The sequence below is a fragment of the Nicotiana sylvestris genome, chromosome 9 (genome assembly GCF_000393655.2).
Source record: "Nicotiana sylvestris chromosome 9, ASM39365v2, whole genome shotgun sequence".
NCBI classification, from domain to species: domain Eukaryota; kingdom Viridiplantae; phylum Streptophyta; class Magnoliopsida; order Solanales; family Solanaceae; genus Nicotiana; species Nicotiana sylvestris.
The window spans coordinates 117709143-117728543 of record NC_091065.1 but is presented as its reverse complement, the minus strand read 5'-3'; the positions used below and the strand labels follow the sequence as shown (position 1 = coordinate 117728543).

Sequence of the window (19401 nt, the reverse complement as noted above, 5' to 3'; positions counted from 1 at the left end):
CCTCCAACATTTCTTTTGACGATATAAATCTCTCAATTCTCCTATACTATCTTAACATCCCAGAGCATCAAATGCAATCTCCAACGAATAAGGAGAACCATATAAATGTCAAGCCTCAATAAAAGGGGAATTTTATGAATATACGGACTACTAGCGATATAACGCACGATTATGCCGAGTTCATATGTTCCGATCCAGAGTGGTGTGTACACTGCTGAGGGTCGATCGACACGAATCAGAGATGCATCTGAATATACTACCGAGACGTTTGGCCCGATCCATAGGAAAGGAAGAAACTTATCTAATTACGAGTCACGTGCTTACAACACATGTGCAGGAGCATAAAGTAAACATGACTTTTACCGTTATCTCTCCAAACAACTCAAGGTGATAAGACTCGGCCTAATATATACCCAAATCAATTTCAATTAGAAATTCACTTAATTAAGCAAGCAAAAAAATGAGTTCAAATGATTCAAAATATTACATGATGAGGTCCTAAGCCTACTCGGACATAAATATGCTTTTAGCTACGTAAGGACTCTTGTCACCTCGTGCATACGTAGCACCCAAAACTATTAGCACATAACAAATTTTAATACTTATGGGTGGTTTCCCCATCACAAAGTTAGACATGAGACTTACCTCACTCTAAAGTTCCATAACCGGCTCCAACACCTCTCTAACACCTCAAACCAATGCCCATCGATCCGAAACTAGTCAATCAATGCAAAAATCAATCAAAATATACTCCAATGCTTATAATTTAACAATTTATAATAATTCTCAACTCCGCTCGAAAAGTCAACCCTTAGGCTCACATGCCCAGATTTCAAAAAATTTCGAAGATAAACTTTACCCATAATGCTACGAACTCAAATATATGATTTATTCCAAATTCCATATCTAATTTCTTGGTCAAAATTCAAAAATATAATTTCTAGGGTTTTCTTCAAAATTACAAATTTCCAATGTTTATAGAATCCGTGTAATTAACTTACAATATGTTAAAATTACTTACCTTGAAATAGATGATGAAAATATTCCCTCCAAGAATCGCCCAACCAAATGAAAATATGAGAGAAATGGGCTAAGTCCCGAAATAAAAACTCACTGCCCAGGCGACTTTCGCATCTGCGGACAAATGATCGCTTCTGCAGCTCTGCACCTGCGAAAAATCCATCGCAGGTGCAGCTCCAACTCAATCCAACAACCTTTACTTTTGCGGTCCAAATAGCGCATCTGCGGACAACAAGCACTTTTACGCTCACGCACCTGCTTGACCAAGTCCGCTTTTGGGGCCCCTGTCCATCTTGGACAATTCCGCTTCTACGACCTCGCAGGTGTAGAATATTCCTTGCACCTGCGCTCCCAGGTCTCCTTGACAAATATTGCACCTACTAAGACCCACCCATCTGTGGTCACTCCCTCCGCAGGTGCGATGACACCAGACTTCAGTAACAATAACATCCTTCTAAGCCCAAATTTCAATCTGTTTTCAATCTGAGTCAAACCCGAGGCCCCCGGGACCCCATCCAAATATACCCATACATCCTAAAACATAATAGAAACTTACTCAAAGACTCAAATCACATCAAACAATGTCAAAACTACATATCAATGATTAAAATCCCTTCTTTTAACTCTCAAACATTCCAACTTCGACGAACGCATCCAATTCATACTTAAACATTCCGGAATGATGCCAAACTCAATGTACAAGTCATAAATCATGATACAAACCTATTCCAAGTCTTAGAACCCAGACAGACATTGATAACACCAAAGTCCACTTCAAACCAAATTTAGGAAATCAAAAAATTTTCAAAATGCTAACTTTCCATAATAAGCGCCGAAATGATCCCGGACATTCGCCCAAGCCCGAAATCATTATACAAACCTATTGGAACCTTCAAATCCTGATTCCGAGGTCGTTCACTCAAAAGTCATACCTTGGTCAACTCTTTCAACTTAAAGCTATCGAATTGAGAATTTTCCACCCGAATCAAGCCCGAACTTCCCGAAATTCGATTCCGACTACGCGTACAAGCCATAATACATGAAGTGAAGCTACTTGAGGCCTTAAACCGCCGTAACAATGCGCTAGAGATCAAAATGACAGGTCGGATCATTACATTCTCACCCACTTAATTATACGTTCGTCCTCGAACGTGCCAAGAACTGCTCTGGAGTTTCCCAAAATCACTATTTAACACCTCGTGTGCCTGCTTGTGCCATCACAACCCATGTGAGCATATTTGCTCGAGCCAGACTGAAGATCCTTCCTGCTACCTTAGCCACAAGCCTCAGAACCAAATTCCAATATCCGGAATTCTCCACGAGACCTGCTTCTAAAATATGAACACCATACCAATCTCAACCCGTTGTACCAAATATGATCATGTACCCATGCTGAAACCACGTAATGCACCACATAATTTGTATGCCCATAATAACATCCCCCAACCGTAGAAGCTGCAAATTCACTAATCGGATGCCTGTAGTACACATCGTAACACATATAAGCCATGTTCCAACTCTCGCAATACTGCCAAGATGAAAGAGATGCGTAGAAACTCATAATCACCTGCCACATCAACCACTTAGGGAGTCTCTCCGCTTGAAAGAACCACTACCTCATTCCAAACTGAATAGTGACATTTTCTCTTTAATATACCTTTCACAAATCTGATCGCACTGATCTCAGGTCCAATAACCTCGTCTCACCCAGCACAAGCTGCTCGGCAATAAGCCACCTCAACACCGTCTAACATCTCATATGATGCCATCAAAGCGCCAACAAGCTACAACTCAAATATGACCCATAAGGAAGAATGAACTCTGGCAAGAACTACTCAGCCCGTGTAACGAATAAAAATGGCCAAACAGATGCTATAAAGCTACCTCAGAGATGAGAAACAAGGCACACAAAATAAGTATAAGGAATCATACTTAATATTTCACTGTTGTGACATGCAACCTGATCTACATATGACACCATTGCAGTATGCAACTTGCTCCAAACATGACACTGTTGCGGCGTGCAACCCGATCCAAATACGATACTGTTGCGGCGTGCATCCCGCTCCAAACATGAAACCGTTGCGGCGTGCAACCCGATCCAAATAGACATTATTGCGACGTGCAACCCGATCCAAATATGACATTATTGCAGCGTGCAACCTGATCCAAACAACAAACCTGTGGCGGCTTGCCACCCAATCCACACATGAGAATAAATAAGGAAATACCCATCAATCCATAATGCTCATACCTACGAAATACCTAAATATCGACCAAAAGCATGCCAAATGCATAAGTACAACTCGGGGGAGACAGATAACACCATGCACTACAAAAACTCAAGCACGACTAAGGTGCAATAAACGACCTACATCCAGAGAGCCATCTTGTTCATATAACACCACAAGCTACAGGGGATCGCAACACATGTGCGAATAATCACGTCGTCTCACAACCTACATGGCATAATAGAGTATTACACAGAATAGCTGACAACTAGAATAACATCCAATACCCGAAGACTCTTCCATAAGCAATGCTATGCTAAATGAACACATTTGACCTGATGTAGAGCATACATTCACATTCAAGTCGAGCAGCCGTCAAATCCGAAAAAAACTGCCACAGTCCACAACCCAAGGAATAGAGCGTCTCTCAGTCATAACCTCTCCCATTAGTGACAGTACCAAAATCTCCATACTTGATGTCAATCCCTAACAATCAAAAGACTAACACATCTCACTTATACGATCTCCTCGTGGGATATACTCCCACAACCTCCACACTAGTAGCAAAATCAGCACATCCATGGTTGTCAACCATAATGCTACGAACTCAAATATATGATTTATTCCAAATTCCATCTCCAATTTCGTGGTCAAAATCCAAACATATAATTTCTAGGTTTTTTTTCAAAATCCCACAAATTTTTACAAATTTCCATGTTAAATCCTTATAGAATCCGTGTAATTAACTTACAATATGTGGGAATAACTTACCTTGCAATAGATGATGAAAATATTCCCTCCAAGAGCTCTAAGAATTGCCCAACCAAATGAAAATGTGAGAAAAATGGGCTAAGTCCCAAAATAAAAACTCACTACTCAGGCGACTTTCGCATTTGTGGACAAATAGTCGCTTCTGCGGCTCCACACCTGCGAAAAATCCATCGTAGGTACGGCTCCAACTCAAGCCAATAGCCTTCACTTCATCAATCCAAAGATCTCATATGTGCTTCCGCTTTTGCAGACAACAAGCGTTTCTGCGCTCACACACCTGCATGACCAAGTTCACTTCTGTAGCCCTAGGCCATCTTGGCCAATTCGCTTCTGCGACCTCTCTTTCGCATTTGCGACCTCGCAGGTATGGATATTCCTCGCACATACACTCCCAGGTCTCCTCTACAAATCTCGCACATGCGACGACCCACCGTACCTTTGTGACCGCACCTGCGGCCACTCCTTCCGCAGGTGCGATGACACTAAACTTCAGTAACAACATCATCCCTCTAAGTTCAAATTTCAATCAGTTTTCAATCCAAATCAAACCCGAGGCCTCCAGGACCCCATCCAAACATACCATCACGTCCTAAAACATAATACAAACTTACTCGAAGACTCAAATTACATCAAACAACGTCAAAAATATGAATTAATGACAAATTCCCGTCTTTTAACTCTCAAACATTCCAACTTTGACGAACGCATCTTATTCATACATAAACATTTCTTGATGATGACAAACATTACGTACAAGTCATAAATCACGCAACAAACCTATTGCAAGTTTCGGAACCCCAAATAGACATCGATAACAACAAATTTCACTTCAAACCAAACATAGGAAATCCAAAAATCTTCAAAATGCTAATTTTCATAATAAGTGTCGAAATGATCCCGGACTACCCGATACTCAACCGGGACATTCTCCAAAGTCCGAAATTATTATACGAACCTATTGGAACCTTCAAATCTCAATTTTGAGGTCATTTACTCAAAAGTCAAACTTTGGTCAATTCATCCAACTTAAAGCTTCTGAATTGAGAATTTTCCACACGAATCAAGTCCGAACCTCTCAAAATTCGATTCCGACTATGCGTATAAGTCATAATACATGAAGTGAATATATTTGAGGCCTCAAATCGCCGAATGACATGCTAGAGATCAAAACAATCAGTCGGGTCGTTACAATGTATTCCTGCCTCTTCCACTTCTTGGGATAACTACCATAGCATGCCCTGTATTGTTATCACCCTTTGGGTTTACCACCGTATTACTTGGTAGTGCACACTTGGGAATAATTTATGTTAGAAATTAAACGTGGAATGATGAGTAGAAGGCTGGTGTGTGTTTTATATATATAGAGAGTTAATTTTCTCCTTATAGAATGACCCATTGGAAAGTAATGGTAGTTGAAAAAGTTGTATTTTTCACGACAAGTATGGTGAGATAGTACACTTGTAATTATTATTATTTCTCATTTGGTGTTCAGTACCGTATTGAGACGATTAAGTCCACTCAATACCTCTCGATCATAGAATGATTTTGCCAATTTGGTTTTCTCAAGACCAAATGGATATCAAGCTAAATAGTTGATATGAGCTCAAGTCGGGTTTTCCCTATCCTAGTTCAAACCCTTTAATTAGGCTAGTCAAATCCTTAGCTAGCTCAATTTCTTATTAGCCAAGTTTTCCTAGACTAGGTCCCTCTTTTTCAAGTAAAGACCAAGTCAAAAAGGCATGAATTAATGTTTGAAACTATTAATTCTAAAATTAAAGCATGAACAAGGCTAAATAACAAATACCTAATCATAAATAAGCATTGAATTAAACACCCATAAGGTTTACACACTAGGGTTGGATCACAAACCTAATAAATGTCTAGCTACACATAGTAGAAAATGAAGAAAATAGAGAAGAAATACTAATTAAACCCATAATATAAAATTAAAATAATAAACTATGATGTTTTTGTTCTAAAATGGTCACAAGTTACCCAAAATGGTAAACTACAACGGCTACAACTGACAAAACTTCAAAACTTAACCTAAAAATGTGATTCTCGTCTATTTATAGTGGCTGTAAATTCTCTGACAAAAATGCTCCTTGGGAGGTTCTACGACAGCACAATTCCATGTGCAGTTTGCACATTGCTTGAGTCTGCAGGGGATGAATTCTGCAGCCGCATAATTTGATCTGCGGCTGCAATTCAGCTTCTGCGGCCGCACAATTCATGTGTGGTCCGCACGTCAGGCAAGACTTCGGTCTTGGTCATTTTGCAAAATCTCTGAACTTTTTGAATTCTTGTCAGTGCGACCAGGTTCTGGGCCGTAGAGAGAATTTTAAGGTGCACACTTGCTTCTGCGGACCGCACTTCTTATCTGATGTGCCCCTTCTTGTCTTGTGAGTCGGAACACTCCTTTTTGAGTCAGATTTCTTCATAAGAGCCTAAATCTCTAACATTCCTACAATTTGCACACCTTCATTAATTTTGGGAACATAAATCAACACTATCGGACTAAAACAAAAGCAAAAAGATACTAATAAGTGGTCAAAATCTGCACTTATCAAAGGCCTACCGTGTCCTCTTCCCAATCATGCACAGAAAGTTTCATAGATCATAGAGGAACTACCGTAACATAAGAGGGAGAGAGAGAGACGCAAAGATATATTCGAGTATTGATCGACTCAATTTCTTACCAGAAACTTTTCAATTGCAAGATGTTGCTCTTCTTGCTAGTAAAAGACATGGTAAGAATGTATTTTCTCTTCAAAATAGTGTTGTAAACTTTGCCGTATTGTGGACATGTTTGTATTCAAGTATGAATGTCCGGCATACTATCACAATCCTTGTGCGATCAACTTGCACCAAAATGCAGACATTTGTCTTTTCTTCTATATAAAAGGTAGAAAAACTATGTTGTATATAAATATATAATATAAAATTTGACCCAAATCATAGTTTTATATATAAGAAAATTTTACCCATACTAATTTTATAATATGGTAAATAGGTATAAAAGTATGAACTGTCGATATCTCCTTGTCCTGTAATATTCTGTTATTTCTGCCGCGATCTGCTCTTCTTTTGGTTGCGAATCTATCAGCCGGCCGGAAACCTCTACCACGTCTTTCGGCCCTTCCATAGGGCAAAAACGGGCCCCTTGAAGACCGTCGATTGTGTCGAAATCATTTTTTGACTTTTTTTAATTCTTTTCTCAGTCTCGACCCTTGGTTGATGCCAGAAAACCGAGCTTATCATCCTCAATTTTTATCTTTGACTCGTACCTATTGTGAACATTTGCCCATGTTGTTGCCTAGAACTCGAGCAGACTTTCTTTCAATTTTTGGGAAGCGTCGGAACTTCTCGAATTCCGACCCTTAGTGAATGCTTCAGCTGCCCATTCGTCTAGTACGACCGGCAGCAACATCCTTTCCTTTTGAAATCTGGTCACGAACTCCCGCAGCAATTCGGAATCTCCTTGAGCAATCCTAAATATGTCGGCCTTTCGGGCATGTACCTTCCTGGCCCCGGCATGGGCCTTGATGAAAGAATCTGCGAGCATCTCGAAAGAATCTATTGAGTGTTCGAGCAAGAGTGAATACCATGTCAGGGCCCCCTTCGTGAGGGTCTCCAAAAATTTCTTCAGCAAGACTAGCTCAATTTCGTGCGGAGCTAAATCGTTTCCCTTCATCGTCATTGTATAGGTGGTGCTATGCTCTTGAGGATCTAAAGTCCCACCATATTTCGGCACGTCTAGCATTTTGAACCGCTTCGAGATCAACCCTGCTACCGCGCTTGGTTTGAAGGGCAACTGGGTATATTTATTTGAGTCTGGTCCTTTCAACACTGGTGGTACGCCCGGAATTTGATCCATTCAATTGTTTTCCCTCATAAACTGCATGAGTTCGGTTTTAAAGGGATCACTCTCGCTGTTGTTACCAGATCCGCTACCGTTCCCTCCGGCCCTATCGAAGCCGACTTCGCCCCTCGGGGTGTTGTTGTCGACCCTTTGCATTGTTTGATATGGGGGAGCAACGGGAGGAACTGGACCTCGTTCATTCGTGTTGTTAGAAGCATCTGATAACGCTTGCTTGAACTCAATCATAACCTGATCCTGTCGTGAAAAATGGTCCATAATGGCTTTTTGTTTCTCTCTCAAAATCCTTATTGTTTCAACAACGTGCTCGTCTTCAGCATTATCAGGAGTTGCTTCTCGAACATGCCGCGGATACTACCTATCGTGGACCGGAATGGCCCTATCCCCCTCGTTGCGGGTATCACTGATTGAATCTTCATGTTGAGGCTGATTTCCTTGGGCCTCAACATTGTGTGTGATGTTAACACCATTTTCTGCCATTTTTTTTACGATTTTTGCTAATAACAAATAATCAAACGAGTTAGTAATAGACGAAAGGGTCAACTCAATTACACAACTGTCTAAGCCCCATGGTGGGCGCCAAACTGTTTAACTATAAAACGATACAGTTAAATTTATACGTAGTTTATAGACAAGTGAATCAATTTTATCCTAAAATGGTAAATAAATTAGACAAGAATATAAGATTTAGCCATGAAATCGAGATAAAATAGCAGAAATCCCGATTCCAAGAGTAGAGCTTCCAGAGGTAGTAGGAACAATATTAATAAATAAGAGGATCAAATAGTATTAAGCTTTTGAGCAGAGTATAGCATTAGCTTGTTAGAAAATTCGCCCCTTACAATGGTTGTTGAGTTCTTTATTTATAATGGTGACTAGGGAACAAGGTCCTAGGATCAAGCCCTTCTTAAATGTCAATTATGAGGACCACTGAAAATGTGTATAGGTAGTCACTGAATGTCGTATACTCTATCAGATTTACGGCATGCTTTGTCAAGTGCTGGATTGTGCTGGATAATTTGCTTTAGGGCTGAGCACTTTGTACAAATGTTATCCAATGCGACGCAAATAGCTTTCTTGCTGTAACCAATTTGTGGGATTGTTATGGACTGAAACGTTTTTCAATGATGGTCATGGTTTGGCTTACCAACAGCTTTTGAAGGGAAAAGACAAAGGCTTGCTTCAGATTGATGTCTCCGCCGATTTCAAAGTATATCTTTGCCATTTTTTGAAAATGTATTCTCAATTAAATTCTACTAGGTGGCAAAGCATTTATTTCTCCTTCATGAATACAACTCTCTTCGGGAACAAACAAGATCCTTGCCTTTAGACCCGGTCGACTTGTATTTTCGGCTCTACGTGTCGTTTTATCATGCGAACATTTAATATGAACATATTTTATCTTATACAGTAATATGTACGCGGACCTTACCCCTATCTTTAAAAGGCGGGGGCTGTTTCCGATAGACCCTCGGCTTAGGGAAGATAATAATTCATGAGGATGTCCCAAAAAAACTTCAGAGTTTGAAAGGGTGATATTTTTGGCTAGAATGAAGTCCATTAAACTAACTTAACTCATTTATATCAGATTAAAAATTAATGCTTGTCGAATTAATCAAATAGTAGCTCACCTAATCTATTAAGTTAAAAATAGCTAACATATGTATAATATATGTATAACTGTATATAATCAACGTATAATCTATGTATACCGGCTAGAAAAAGTAAACATTGAATCTAGCCGGTTATTTGTTTAACAATCCCAAACTTATCTGTAACTATCTAACAAGTGATCTAATTTTATAAAAATTTATGTCCTCGATGACAGTGGCAGAGCCACATTGAAGCAAGGGTCATATGATACCCTTTGCTAAAAAACTTTACTCGTATTATATGTATATTACAAGCCTAAAATAATAAAATGCATAATAAATACAAAGGTTGAATCCCGTTGACCGGAATCAGAAGCTTGAATAGCCTATTTTTATAAAAGTTGAATTCCCTTAGTGAAATCTCTGGCTCTGGCACCGCTCAGTGAATATAACTTAAACTCTTATTTTAATCCTTTAGAACTCCATTCCCCCTCTCCCCACAGTTCCGTTCCAAACTAAAAGAGAAAAGAAGCAGAACATAGAGAAGATTCAACTACGTTATTGAGTTGGTTGGATAATCTATCAAAGAGATTACCTCATAAAAGTGAAATAAAACATTTATGCATAGTGTGCCTTGCCATGTCTATCAAAATTGGGCACTCTACTCTACTAGAAACTGCACCAACAGTTGCCACAAAATGTATCGCATCTCCTCTCCTACTGAAGTAAACAAGATACTTCTGTTTGGTAGCTAATTATTCAAAACCCCAATTAAGAATCATAATAGGGATGACAAGAATGATCAATCTTAAGCACCACCGGATCCATACTTCTTTCCGAGTACAAGCATTTGAAGTTTGTCGTAGCCAGAAAGGACACCAGCGCCAGCAATGGCACGAAGAATGTTTGCACCAGCCCCCTTGAAGAGAGACTTTGCACCCTCATTCTTCAATATTTGAGTAAAAGCATCCATTGAGCTTTTGTATTTCACTGCTTCACCAGATGTCATCATCATTCTCCGACGAACAGTGTCAATTGGATAGGATGCAAGTCCAGCACCATTTGTAATTAACCACCCTAGTGCAAAGCTAGCAAAGAAGCTATCCTGAAACCAATTAATTAAAGAAAAATACACACATATATGAAACATTACAAACACTTCATCAGCAAACAAGTCTAATACAAATGCTTCTTTAATACTGAACGCGATCACTAGAGTTATAGGCAACATTACCTGTAGGCCTCCAGTGAGGACAACTGGTTTCAAAGAATCATACAAACCAAAGTAGAGACCACGGTACACAATGATCCCAACACATGAGATATTGAATCCACGGTAAAGTCCAGCAACTCCATCAGATGCTAATGTCTTCTTGTAGACATCAACAAGGCCATTGAACTGTCGCTCCCCTCCACCTTTTGCAGCCTTAGCATCATTTGCAAGCCTTGTTCGGGCATAGTCAAGGGAATACACAAAGAAAAGGGAAGATGCACCAGCTGCACCTCCTGATGCAAGGTTGCCAGCGAACCATTTCCAGTAACCGTCTCTTTCCTTTTTGAAGTTAAAAAGCCTCTTGAAGTAATCTTTAAATGCAAAATTCAAGGCCTGCACAAAAAGAGAAAAAAATATATCACGAGAAGGAAGGAAATAACTTAAATAACCAAGTTTGTCTGAGAATAAGAACGAGCCTGAGTTGGGAAATAACGAATAACGTTGGCTGTATTGCCTCTCCACAATGACATAATCCCTTCTTCTTTCATTGTTCGGCTAAAACATTCAGTTATGCCACTGTATGGTTTTGACAACCGACCAGCCTTGATCATTTCGTCCTGGTTTTGGATCAGGAGTTTGACGCGCTCAATTGGAGCGGCTGCTGTCTTTGACACTGCTGCTGAGACACCACCCATAAGAAAATCAACTGCAAAGCTGGAAAAACCTTTCTCTGAAGGAGCTTGAACAAAAACTGGCGATGAGTAGGACGAAACCATGGACATGTCATATTTTCCTTCACATTGATGCAACAAAGGTCTCGTCTGATTTCCATATTTATATTGCCTTTGATATGCCAGAAGATCCCGATTTTGGGTAGATCTAACCAGGAAGTTGCCAGATACCTTATGAGCAACAGAGGGGTAGTATTGTGGCTGATCAATCGTCATCGCTGTCTCTTAAAGAACAAAAAAGATGAAAATGATGAATTTGACATGAGCTAAATAAATAAGAAGCTAAGATGATAAACTATTAAAGTGCAAGCACATTTTGGCTGCAGGAAGCAATACAAACATAGTGAAATTGCAAGAAACAGACCTCTTCCTTAAAACAACTAAGATATCTATGTATATATATGTTCCACTTCTAGACATAAATCATTGACTAAAATTCCAACATTAATCCTTTCCAGAATAAAATTGGTAGTTATTACTGATACAAAGACTAATATGTTTGATGGTCCACAACAACAACTACCCATTCCCCTTTTTCACAACTGAGAAAAATGAAAAATTAATTTTACAACAACTATTACTATGTGTTAGTCCCACAAATTGGGGCCGGTTATACAAATCTTCACCAGCCATATTTCTCCATTTAATTCAAAAAATATATTAGTATCGAACCAAAATAAGAAAATATGGATCATTGCATATGACCAAGAATTATCATTAAGCCTTATATTCAAACCTTATTATAGCAACAAAATCAGTGTGAGAATGGGAACGTGGTAAGAAAAATTTCAGTTCTATTTTAGTCTAACAATTAAAGGACCGCAAACCAATTCCAACAAAACAGTAAAATAGAAGAAGGAACTCGATAAATACACAAACATCTTAAGTTTACAGATCAATATTCAATCACAACTTTGGTCAAATCCTTAGATATATGCATATACTACCTTTGTTACCTCATATTGCTACAGAAAATAAACTTAACGAGTAGCTTCCATATTAAAATTTTAAAATGGATACTAAAGCAAAATACTACATCAATTTAATCATTCAAAAGGAGAAAAAATCGCCAGAGTTCCATTATCGCGGTCATAATAGTTGGTTTATATATATACATTTCCTAGAGAACAGTAATCTAGCTTATATTTTTTTTTTCCCCACGAGCCATATACTACAAAAATAAGAATAAAAATAAAAATTGTTAAGTTCAAATGCTAAAAATTCAGCCAAACGTGAAAATATCAAGTAAAAGTAGACGTTTCAATTTTAGAAAACAAGTATGACAATGTAAATTAGATCCAAAACTTACTCCAAATGATGATGATAATATCACATAATAGAAGCAATCATCTAAAGAGAAAACAAAAGAATTACCTTCACTCTTTGAAGAATGTATGCGTTTTTTTTGGTTCTTTTTCCAAGAGAAAATCAAGAAAGTTTTGTACCTGAAAAATGAGCATAAGTTTTAGGCAATTTGGTTGCTTTTAAGTGAGAAGGAGAAGGAGATTCAGAGTGGAGAGAGTCTTGTATTGCCTCTAACAGTGGAGTTAAAAGTGGAGATGATAGGCAGAGAGGGAATCAAGGAGACTGTTTTTGGTTTAAATATGACACCTATACTTTGTCTAACAATATTATAGGTGTGAATCTTTAATGTGTAACAAAACTATTTTATATTCTCTTAATTTTTTCACACAAAAATTAAGTTATATACGAGATATAATTTTGTAACACAAAAATTAACTTAAACCATAGAGCCCAACCCGTGATTTAGATGGAAGCGCAAGAATTTTTGGAGGCCATTTAAAAACGAGGCTTTTAAGCCCGTGGCCCGTGAAGCTTGACTAAGGCCGGGCTGGGCCGGCCCATGGGCCTAATAAAAATACATATTTAAAGTATATAAAATATAAAAAGTACATGACACAAAAAATAACAAGAAGAGTATCTCAAGCTTAAAGTTTATTAAGCTCATCATATTAAAAGATCGAAGTATTAAAACGTTTATTAGTTTAAATTTTTTAATTTTTCTTAATATTTAACTAATTAATATTGCATACGAATTGTAGATGTAGATGAAAGTGAAGATGTTAAGACAACCTTCTCACAAACGGATTCAAATGTGTTTGATGAAGATGATGTGTTGGATATCACATAAGCGTCATGGACGTTCTCTTGAATAGTTTATTTTGAGTTGTGACTTTTAGTGAATGAAATATAGTCTTGTCTTTTACTTTTTTAGTGTTTATTGTGATATATTCGAACAGTATAAAAAGTTATTAAGTTTTGTAAAAAAAATTCAATAAGATCTTTTAAGTTTTAAATATTTATCTTTTTTTAGGTTAGAACTTAAAGAAAAATTATAAAATTATATTTAAAGAATGATGGGCCGACTCTTGGGGATCCGTAGCCCATATAAGGCTAGGGTGAGCTGATCATTATAGGGCCCATCAAAATGGTGAGCTAGCCCAGCGCAGCCCGTCAATTTCTAAAGCTCATATGGCTTGGGCTGGGCTAGCCTGACCCTGCCCATATTGACACCTCTATTAAACCATTATGGAAAATTTTGTCTTCTCATGTATAAGCCTAATTTTTTTTAATGAGAAAAACATGTGGAAACTTTTTATTTTTGGCGACGGTAAGATTTGAAGGTAGACTTCTTTGAAATTAAGGAGGCTTACCTAGTATGTTAAACTAAATGGATGCAAGCAAAAGAAGTGTTACAATTTGATTTGACAAAAAACCCTTAATAATCTTCAAGCTACAAAAAAAGGGGGGTAGAAGAAATAAATCAAATCGGTCAGAATTTTTATAAAAAAAAAAAAATATTAAGCTAGCCGTGTCAAAGCAATTCTCGACCGGATAGGAAAAAGTACCAATACTTCAGCATGTGGTACAACATGACCAAAGCATACACGGTAAATGATAAATGCCTTGGATCCGAAATTAGATCTGCACATAATTCCCAATAGGATTAAAAATCAGCAAAAAGAAAATAAATGAGAAAAATCCCTAACGGTCAAAAAGGAAATTAAATAAATAATTAATAAAACCCTCCGAAAGCCTTAAATCCCAACGGTCTTTAGTGTCAGCTCCTTCCACAACAAAGAAACGTTGCATTTCACCTGTGAATTCATTCACTTAAAAAATCTTCTGAATTCTTACTTTATATCTGAGTTTTGTAGAAACAGTCTTAAACTCTACTCATTTTTTTTAGGTGTAACCCATTATGGAGATAGCCATAATTGATTGGAAAACGATTGATTCAAGATTTGTTAAAGATGATCTTTTGGAGCATTTTAACGCCCCTCAATGGGTTGATTTTCTTGCTCCTGATGCTCCTGTTGATGATGATGCTTGGTTCTGCAAACCTGGTAACTTAATACAAATAACAAATGTGTTTGCTTTCTTTCTTTTTTTACTATAGATTTGACTAAATTTCGAGTCTTTTTATTGCCCCTTTTCTTGTTTTGGAGCAGATTGTAATCATCCAAAGACAGTGGAAGATTTCTATAAAGCAACTACCCCTTCTTGCTCTTCTAAGGTTTGTGTTTCTTTTCCTATTTTTGGTTCAAAATTTGGTGTCTTGATTTATTAATTCCCATGTCTGTTGATAAAATGTGGAGAAAGGTATTGTAATTTGAGTGTTTCGAATATTAGTAAATGAGTTCTTGTGGGTAATGGTTAATTTCACCATTCACTGCAAGATTCAGGATTTGCTCTTCATTTTTCTTGTGGGGAAAGGAGAAGTGAATTCAGTGTTATGCAATTTTCAAGAAAATTTCTAGTCAATCTTCATTTGTCCTTTTAAATTTCCTATTTTCTCTCTTTGATTTTTGCTAGTTAACTGATTTCCTGACTTTTCAAACAAATAATGGAATGAACTCGTTCTATAACCTTTCATTTCTTATTCAAGTTTTGCTAACTTTGTTGTAATTTACAGCTTCAAAGATCAGCTAGTGTATCAGATATACCTCTCGGGGAACGAAATAGGAGGTAACTGATATTTATGCAATGGATTCTACTGAATTTTATTTGGACAAGATTGTGAACTGAATGGTGTTTTTCAATTTCAGAGATGCAACATTAAAAAAGAGAGGGCAAATTCAACCATCAGTGTCATTGAACAAGGACTTGAAATATGATAAGATTGTGGAAGATAGTGAGAATCAGAATCCCAATTTTGCAACCCCTCCGCGGTTCAGGACTAAATTGATGAAACAAACAATCAAGTCAAGCGCGGAGAAGAAGCCGGTTGATGATAATATCTCCTTGCAAAAAGAACAACAGATGCCAAAGTTGAGAAGTACTCTTTCAGCTAGGAATCTTTTTGCTGGTGGTGATTTGTTGAATAAGGTGACTGACTTCTGCAATGAGCTGAAGAAACTAGTAACCATCAGAACTAAAGAGAAAGAGAATGGTGCAAATGAGAACTTGGAAACAAGTCCACTAATGGGGAATAAACAAAAGGCAAAAGATTGTATTGTTGATGATGAGCAAAGGGAAAGGAAGCCATTGCTTGAGATGACTAAAGAGACTAATGAAACAGTGTCAAAAAGCAACATTAAGGAGAAACAGAGAAGGAAACTACTGTAAGTTTCACATATTTCTTGCCATCTGCATCCTCACACACAAACATTTACATGTTTTGTAGATAATTTCAAAGTTTATTTAGTCAACCATTTTTTTAAGATGTAACTTGTAAAGGAACATTGTTTTGAGAATATCATAATCAAACTACAGTTCACACGGAAGATCTCATTGTTTATAATATTTCGATCAGGTCGACACCATGCTCGTGCTAATCCTAAAATATAATGGGGTGACCATTCAGAGGCAAATAAGAATTTAAACTTGATCGGTTCAACCTTGAGAGTTCTTAGCCACTGAACTCATTGTACTTTTAAAATTATGGATCCTAAATTTAATATTTATTGAAATTGAGTGGTTTATCACATTCTATATCTCGTGTCAAAAATATTGGTTCAGTCAGAATGTATAGCACATAGATTGCATCCCCCTATGTGACCGTTATGCTAATAATGGTTATGTTTTCTGGAAGTTACCCAAATGTAACACTTGACCAAAAAAATACATTATTAGAGGGTGTACTGAGTATTACTTTTGGTGAACTATCTTCCACACAGGAGAAATGATAATGCAGAAAACACACCAATACTTGTGGATGTGAAGAACATAAAGCGCAAAGATGAAGATATCTTGTCCCAGATCCGCACGAATCCTCCTACTCCTCAGTGTTTCTCAGCCAGCCGTGGAACTACAAAGGCCACTCCATCTAAGGCAAAGTATAGACCTCTGGTATGTATGAACCTTTTCGTCCCTAGATTGCAATTTACAGTTGAATACTCTGTGATCTCCTCGCCTTGTGCATAGTGATATACTTGTTCAGTCTCACTAAAACTTGATTATAGTACCCTCTTTGCTATGCTGCTATGAAGTACAACATCCCCTTTTCGGCTTTTTCATCCAAAACAAAGGGAAACCTTATTTTCTAGTTGCTGCTAAGTGCTCCCCAAGTTGGTGGAGGAAATGAGATGTTGTCTCCTTATATATGTGATCTTGGACAATCCTCACCTCATCAACTAGTTTTTGGGATTGAATTCGACCCAAGAGCTATAACCAACAACAACAAACTCAGTGTAATCCCACAAGTGGGGTCGGGAGGTTAATGTGTACGCATACCTTACCAAGGTAGAGAGGCTGTTTCCGGTAGACCCTCGGCAACTACAACCAACTCATCCTTAAAACATGATATAGGAGATGATCTTTGGCAAGAATCAGCAGCATTTTGATTGTTTATCAGGATGCTGCTAAAGTTGAACAAAATAGGATAAGATAAAAACTTAACGAGTCATTCAAAGGTTTTGAAGAAGCTCGATTGACGGTTTTGATCTTGGGCTCTTTGGTAGAATTGCAAAATGAAAAAAAGTAATAAAACCCCATAGAACAAAAAGCACCAGTTGCCCTCCAATAAATCTTCAATCTGCTCCATTTTTAATGCTTTTTAACTGTTGATCTAATTATCTATGGACTAATAACACTGAATCTGACATTAGGAGACAAGGGGTATCCTTCAAGAACTGGAACAGAGCAGCAATGAAGAGAAGAGAAAGGAAGATCAAGGGAAGATGATGAGTAATAATCAACAAGGACAGAGAGGTGGTGCTATTGTTGCTGAAAAAGAAGCTGCTGCTAGAGCTTTGGATGTCTTCTGGTTCTTGAAACCTTGCACTCTTTCCAGCTGAAATGGTCAAAGCCCACTGCTGCCGAACATTTCATGAAGTGATTCTTTCATACTTAAATCATCTATTTTTTTTCATAGAAAAATTCTTTCATTCTTTATAGTTTCTGATACACTCAATCATCTATTGTTACCCCATTTATTTGGTCTTTGAGGATAATAAATTAATAATAAGTTGTAAGAAGCAGTTCAAAGGTCCACCCACCGTATTAAATAATGCTATCTAATACTCTTATCCTATATTCAGTTTTTAGCATACTTTATCAAAGACAATTCTCATAAAGTTTTCAACTGTAACAACACCAATACCAAAGGATTCTTGTGAGCCATCTTGCTTTTGTGTGATTATTCAGAACTACCCCACAACCCCCACCCCCAATCCATCCACCCTCATTTGCCCAGTTTTTCTCCTTTCATTGGATGGCTCTTGGGAGCTGGTGATGCCACTGTAATATAATATAAGATGACTAGAAATAATATTACAAGAAAACAGCTTTATCTCAATCATTATCATTCCAACAGATGGACCAATGCTCCAAAAGAAGAGTAGAAAGAGACTTTACAGATGGATGGCTCTTGGGAGCTGGTGATGCCACTGTAATATAATATAAGATGACTAGAAATAATATTACAAGAAAACAGCTTTATCTCAATCATTATCATTCCAACAGATGGACCAATGCTCCAAAAGAAGAGTAGAAAGAGACTTTATAGAAGAGGAGCAACACAAAAACCCCACAGCAGAAAGGGAGTCCTCATCTGTATTGTCACTGTGCAATAATTTTTCCCAAGGCAATGATAACCAAAACAGCAATACTCCATCTCATCTGTATTGTCACTGTGCAATAATTTTTCCCAAGGCAATGATAACCAAAACAGCAATACTCCATCTCACAAAGCCTTAAGGAAAAAACAAGAAACCCAACCAGAGATATGAGAACATTCACTTAGGCAAACAATTGAGTGGTTGATTATATTGGAACGAAAATCATAGTCAAATCTATCTAATATTTGGTACGCAGAGAGTGCAAGTAACAGAAGAATAACCAAAGTGTCTCAAGTTAATCTAGTTAGTAGTTACCACCATTAGAAAAAATGAAACTTTGCAGAGAAACAGTTGCAACCTATGATAGCCATTTTATTAATGCTCTTCATTTACATGAACCATCAATTCTCTGAAACAAAGAGTCTTACAGAGAAACACCAACCAATCCACAAACCCAAAATTAACTTGAAGGAAGAAAAAAAAACTCTGATAAATAAACTTAAAACAAAAAAAGGAGAAGATTAGAGCCAAAATATATTATTTACAAAACAAAAAGGCTCAAACCTTTCCTAGATTGAGTAACCAAGATCCAACACAAGGAAGTTGAATCTCTACCTAGTAGTAATACAAAGCATACAATTCAAGATCCTAGACCAAGCATGTCGTAGCCTAGGGTACATCCTCCCTGTATAAACACTTGATTCCCTCAACATATCCTCCATTGTTTCCACAAACAGATTCAAGCTCCTCACTGGAGGTATATACAGAGTCAAAGGCACTGCTGAAAACGCCACTGCAAAGAACAAGTGCAGCATCTCAATATGGGGTTTTATAGAGGATAAATCTCACCAAAAAAAGAAAAGGGGAAGATGGGTTTTTGTAGATTTTGTTGAAAAGCAAAGAACTTGGATTTTATTCAGAAAAAAAGAAACTACTAGGAG

The 19401-nt window shown here is 37.6% G+C and overlaps 2 protein-coding genes and 1 long non-coding RNA gene across 4 annotated transcripts; 1 reads left to right on the top strand and 2 right to left on the bottom strand.

The window, feature by feature from the left end:
• Positions 1-10033: 10033 nt before the first annotated feature.
• LOC104224024 (ADP,ATP carrier protein 1, mitochondrial-like) lies at positions 10034-13005 on the bottom strand. 2 transcript variants are annotated; one of them, XM_009775572.2, is made up of 4 exons: positions 12813-13005; positions 11184-11662; positions 10729-11100; positions 10034-10599 (listed from the first exon to the last, which is right to left on the bottom strand). In XM_009775572.2, exons 2-4 carry the CDS (start codon positions 11652-11654, stop codon positions 10303-10305), a joined length of 1140 nt encoding a protein of 379 aa, XP_009773874.1. In that variant the 5' UTR covers positions 11655-11662; positions 12813-13005; the 3' UTR covers positions 10034-10302. The 2 variants fall into 2 exon arrangements, with proteins under 2 accessions (XP_009773874.1, XP_009773875.1); XM_009775573.2 differs by having other exon boundaries at positions 11184-11656; positions 12813-12974.
• A 1512-nt stretch (positions 13006-14517) lies between these two features.
• On the top strand, positions 14518-17892 carry LOC104224025 (uncharacterized). Its single transcript, XM_009775575.2, has 7 exons — positions 14518-14559; positions 14650-14806; positions 14912-14976; positions 15376-15428; positions 15509-16024; positions 16580-16751; positions 17510-17892. The coding sequence occupies exons 2-7, from the start codon at positions 14662-14664 to the stop codon at positions 17696-17698; spliced, it is 1140 nt and encodes a 379-aa protein (XP_009773877.1). The 5' UTR covers positions 14518-14559; positions 14650-14661; the 3' UTR covers positions 17699-17892.
• Positions 15321-17568, bottom strand: LOC138877012 (uncharacterized). Its single transcript, XR_011402327.1, has 2 exons — positions 16555-17568; positions 15321-15809 (listed from the first exon to the last, which is right to left on the bottom strand). It is a non-coding gene; the product is annotated as an uncharacterized lncRNA (long non-coding RNA).
• Positions 17893-19401: the final 1509 nt, after the last annotated feature.

Coding starts and splice junctions, on each gene's coding strand:
- LOC104224024 (XM_009775572.2), bottom strand. CDS start 11,654: ATGACGATTGATCAGCCACAATACTACCCCTCTGTTGCTCATAAGGTA. Junction 11,101..11,183: donor TTCGTTATTTCCCAACTCAG/GCTCGTTCTTAT, acceptor CTTTTTGTGCAG/GCCTTGAATTTTGCATTTAA. Junction 10,600..10,728: donor TCCTCACTGGAGGCCTACAG/GTAATGTTGCCT, acceptor AATTGGTTTCAG/GATAGCTTCTTTGCTAGCTT.
- LOC104224025 (XM_009775575.2), top strand. CDS start 14,662: ATGGAGATAGCCATAATTGATTGGAAAACGATTGATTCAAGATTTGTT. Junction 14,977..15,375: donor CCCCTTCTTGCTCTTCTAAG/GTTTGTGTTTCT, acceptor TGTAATTTACAG/CTTCAAAGATCAGCTAGTGT. Junction 16,025..16,579: donor AAACAGAGAAGGAAACTACT/GTAAGTTTCACA, acceptor TCTTCCACACAG/GAGAAATGATAATGCAGAAA.